Source organism: Lactuca virosa, chromosome 3, assembly GCF_052849685.1.
Source record: "Lactuca virosa cultivar CGN04683 chromosome 3, Lactuca_virosa_CGN04683_v6, whole genome shotgun sequence".
Classification (NCBI taxonomy): Eukaryota; Viridiplantae; Streptophyta; class Magnoliopsida; order Asterales; family Asteraceae; genus Lactuca; species Lactuca virosa.
The window spans coordinates 30,397,685-30,401,559 of record NC_136428.1 but is presented as its reverse complement, the minus strand read 5'-3'; the positions used below and the strand labels follow the sequence as shown (position 1 = coordinate 30,401,559).

The following is a 3,875-nucleotide window of genomic DNA, read 5'->3' as shown; positions in this document are numbered from 1 at the left end:
TGTTCAACTTATTCCATTTGAGGGTTTAATCTTCAAATCATGAAAGTTAGCTATCAAAATGTATTCTGAGTATGCTGAAATTGGTGGTTTTGATGTGAGACTGAGCACGCAGTCAAGGTTTGATAACAAGATTATAAAGAAGAAACATGTTATATGTAATCGTGGTGGCAAACAGAAAAAGAAATCTTGTGACACATTGGGTACAAGTGGTGTTAGGAGGAAACAAAATTCAAATTCAAGAGCTATTGGTTGTCAAGCAAAGATTATATTTGAATCTGTGTATGGAACTCCAGATTATAAAGTTTTTCAGTTTGATGAACTTCACAACCATCCACTTGAGAAGAGAAGCGATTTAAAAAAAGCGAGACAAATGTCATATTCAGAAAAAGAGTTTATTGTGCGTGCTTCCACATCAAAAATAGGTCCAACTATGGCTCATTAGTTGAGGGCAAGTCTGAGAGGTGGGTATGAGTTTGTAAAGCCCAAAGTAGTTGACTATAAAAATTTAAGGAGAGATATCAACAGGGTTATTGGTTATAAAGATGCCCAAATGATAGTAAACACAATGAATGACTGTCGAGCTCACTATCCAAATTACTCATTTGAGTTTAATTGTCAAGACGATGTTTTGGACTGTATGTTTTGGGCTGATGAAATGGAGAAGGCATATTATGCTGAATTTGGTGATGTTATATCGTTTGATGCGACTTTACGAACAAACAAGTAAGTTATTCTATCTACTTTTTTTATATCTTATTCATATATGAATATTTTTAACTTTATGTTTAATGTTCAGTTTTTATTGTTGAAATATTGTAGTTGTATTCATAGATGAATATTTTTATATTCACTTATGAATACATCAAAAATTGAATTTAATGAACATTTTTTTTGTGTGTTAGGTATCGAATGGTTTTTGTTCCATTTACTGCTATTGACCATCAAAAAAATCGGTTACTGTTGGATCGGGGTTGCTAAGCAATGAAAGCATTGAGTCTTACTCTTGGTTGCTTAAAGCATTTCTTAAAAGGGATAATGACTTGAAAGGGTAACGAACTTTCGATTTTGTTCACATTTAGTCACTAAACTTTTTTTCGTTATCTATTTGCCATTGAACTATTGAAACTGTTCACATTTTACCCTGATGACCGGTTGTTACCGGTCATAAGGGTAAAATATGAACAATTTCAATAGTTCAGTGGCAAATAGATAACGAAAAAAGTTTAGTGACTAAATGTGAACAAAATCGAAAGTTCGTTTCCCTCTAAAAAAGTTCAATGACTAAATGTGAACAAACTTCCTCTTGTATTATGTTTTAGCAAATTATTTATTTTTGTTAAATTGTAGCAACATTTGTTGATGAAGAAATCTATGAAAAAAAAAACAAAACTCCGAAAAATATATTAAAAAAAAAACAAAAAACCGAAACCAAAATAAAAAACCGATGGTTTGGTATTTTCCAAAATAAAAGATCACAATTTTCCAATCTGATTTTGGTTTTACAAAAATTCAACTTTCGGATTTCCATATCTAAATCTCTCCCCCTTTTTATAATCGAAAAATGATTATAAAACCAAAAAGGGAATGAGAAAGCGCTCAATTCGGAATTTTTCTATCCAAAATTCCCCCTTGTGACATGAGAGATAGAGAGAGAGAGACATGTAAACACCTCTATATAAGGTGGGTTCATACCACATGTAGAGATGTGATTGAGATATGTAACATTGAGAGTGTTAGTGTGTGTTAATTATGTAGATTTAGATCTAGATCCCTTTTTGTAAACACCTTTCATAATCGAATGCATCTCTTAAACACCCAAATCACCGTGTTCTTTGTGTGTTCTTTAATTCTGCATGCCAAACCAATGGTCATAATTCACATCAGTGAGAATGGTTCATTTTTTGTAAAACCAAAATCAGATTGAAAATTTTGATTTTTTATTTTGGAAAATGCCAAACCATTGGTTTTTTATTTCGATTTCGGTTTTTCGTTTTTTTAATATATTTTCGGGGTTTTGTTTTTTTTATTTCATAGATTTCTTCATCAACAAATGTTGCTAGAATTTAACAAAAATAAATAATTTGCTAAAACAAAATACAATAGGAAGTTTGTTCACATTTAGTCATTGAACTTTTTTAGCGGGAAACGAACTTTCGATTTTGTTCACATTTAATCACTAAAGTTTTTTTCATTATCTATTTGCCACTGAACTATTGAAACTGTTCACAATTTACCCTTATGACCGGTAACAACCGGTCATAAGGGTAAAATGTGAACAGTTTCAATAGTTCAATGACAAATAGATAACGAAAAAAAGTTTAGTGACTAAATGTGAACAAAGTCGAAATTTGTTACCCTTTCAAGTCATTATCCCTTCTTAAAACTCATGGGAAAGAACCAACACTTTTTTTAACCGATCAAGATGCTGCAATAAAACAAGCTGTTGAGAATGTGTTTCCTAATTCAAAGCACCGATTATGTATGTGGCATATAATGAAAAAAGTTGAAAAAAAGGTATTATTTTAATATAATGAATATTGATTGTTATTTTACTTATTATTATTTATTCATTTATGAATATTTTTGTTTTAATACAGATATCAGATGATTTATTTATGAACACAGACTTTAGAAAAAGGTTTTCGAAGCTTGTTTGGGACATTAATATGAAGCCTGATGTTTTTGAGGTGAAGTGGGGTTTGCTTATGAAGGAATTCAATCTTGAAGACACAAGATGGTTTAAAGACATGTTTACAATACGTGATTCATGGATACCTGGATATTTTAGTGATATTCCAATGTGTGGTTTGATGAAGACTACGTTGATGTCAGAGAGTATGAATTCATTCTTTAATACATACTCAGAAAGTGGGAACTTACTTTCGAATTTCATGATGAATTACGACACATCCATTCAAAAGCAAAGGAATACTCAACGAGAGCTTGATAAGGCATCAAAGAAAGCATCATATAAAATGCAAACACCTCGAGAAATAGAACTGCAAGCATCAAAGGTTTATACAAGTACATTATTTTTTGAGGTGCAAAAAGAAATATATAAAGCATGTTTTTTCTGTACATACTCATATGTTGGTATTGAAGATGGTTGGGAAGTTTACATTGTGCAGCACAACAATAGTAAAAGCGAATTTAAAAATGAATTTAAGGTAATTTACTAGTTTTTTATGAAAAATGTAATAATATTTATATATGAATATGAGAATATTCATATATGAATATATGAATATTCATATATGAATATGAATATTCATATATGAATATATGAATATTCATATATGAATATATGAATATATGAATATATGAGTGTTGATATGAGTATTCTTATATGAATGTAAATGTGTAAATTTTGTTTTTGTATCAGGTTGAAATAAAAGCTGAAGAGAAAGAAATAAATTGCAGTTGTGAACATTTTAAGCGTATGAGTGTTTTATGTAGACATGCTTTTACAATAATGATGAGATGTGGTGTTAAAGAAATTCCTGAAAGGTACATTTTGAAAAGATGGAGAAAGGATGTGATATCAAGAAATTATCGTTTTAGTTCTCTTCAATCCGATTAAGGTGATTCACATTTGAATAATGTATGTATGACAGCAAGTTATGTTCTATTCATATGTGAATATAACAAAATCTATTCACAAATGAATATTTGAATAAAACATATATATTCACATTTTTTTATTCACATATCAATATGTTTTGTTATATTCATATGTGAATAGAACATATATAAGTCATTTTTGTTGTATTCACATTTGAATAATGTATGTATGACAGCTAGTTATGTTCTATTCATATGTGAATATAACATACATGTTCAGAAATGAATATTTGAATAAAACATATATATTCACA

The 3,875-nt window shown here is 29.5% G+C and overlaps 1 protein-coding gene across 1 annotated transcript; it reads left to right on the top strand.

Annotated features, from left to right (window-relative positions):
- The first annotated feature begins 565 nt into the window (after nucleotides 1-565).
- Nucleotides 566-3,580, top strand: LOC145163388 (protein FAR-RED IMPAIRED RESPONSE 1-like). The gene is made up of 6 exons (XM_079082231.1): nucleotides 566-723; nucleotides 903-912; nucleotides 2,365-2,514; nucleotides 2,598-3,024; nucleotides 3,103-3,167; nucleotides 3,383-3,580. Exons 1-6 carry the CDS (start codon nucleotides 566-568, stop codon nucleotides 3,578-3,580), a joined length of 1,008 nt encoding a protein of 335 aa, XP_078938357.1.
- The last annotated feature ends 295 nt before the right edge of the window (nucleotides 3,581-3,875 follow it).

Bases quoted from the DNA above. Each gene is read 5' to 3' on its own strand.
- LOC145163388 (XM_079082231.1), top strand. From the start codon at position 566: ATGAATGACTGTCGAGCTCACTATCCAAATTACTCATTTGAGTTTAAT. The intron at 2,515-2,597 runs GTATTATTTTAA...GTTTTAATACAG, and splicing joins TGAAAAAAGTTGAAAAAAAG to ATATCAGATGATTTATTTAT. The intron at 3,025-3,102 runs GTACATTATTTT...TTGGTATTGAAG, and splicing joins AGCATCAAAGGTTTATACAA to ATGGTTGGGAAGTTTACATT.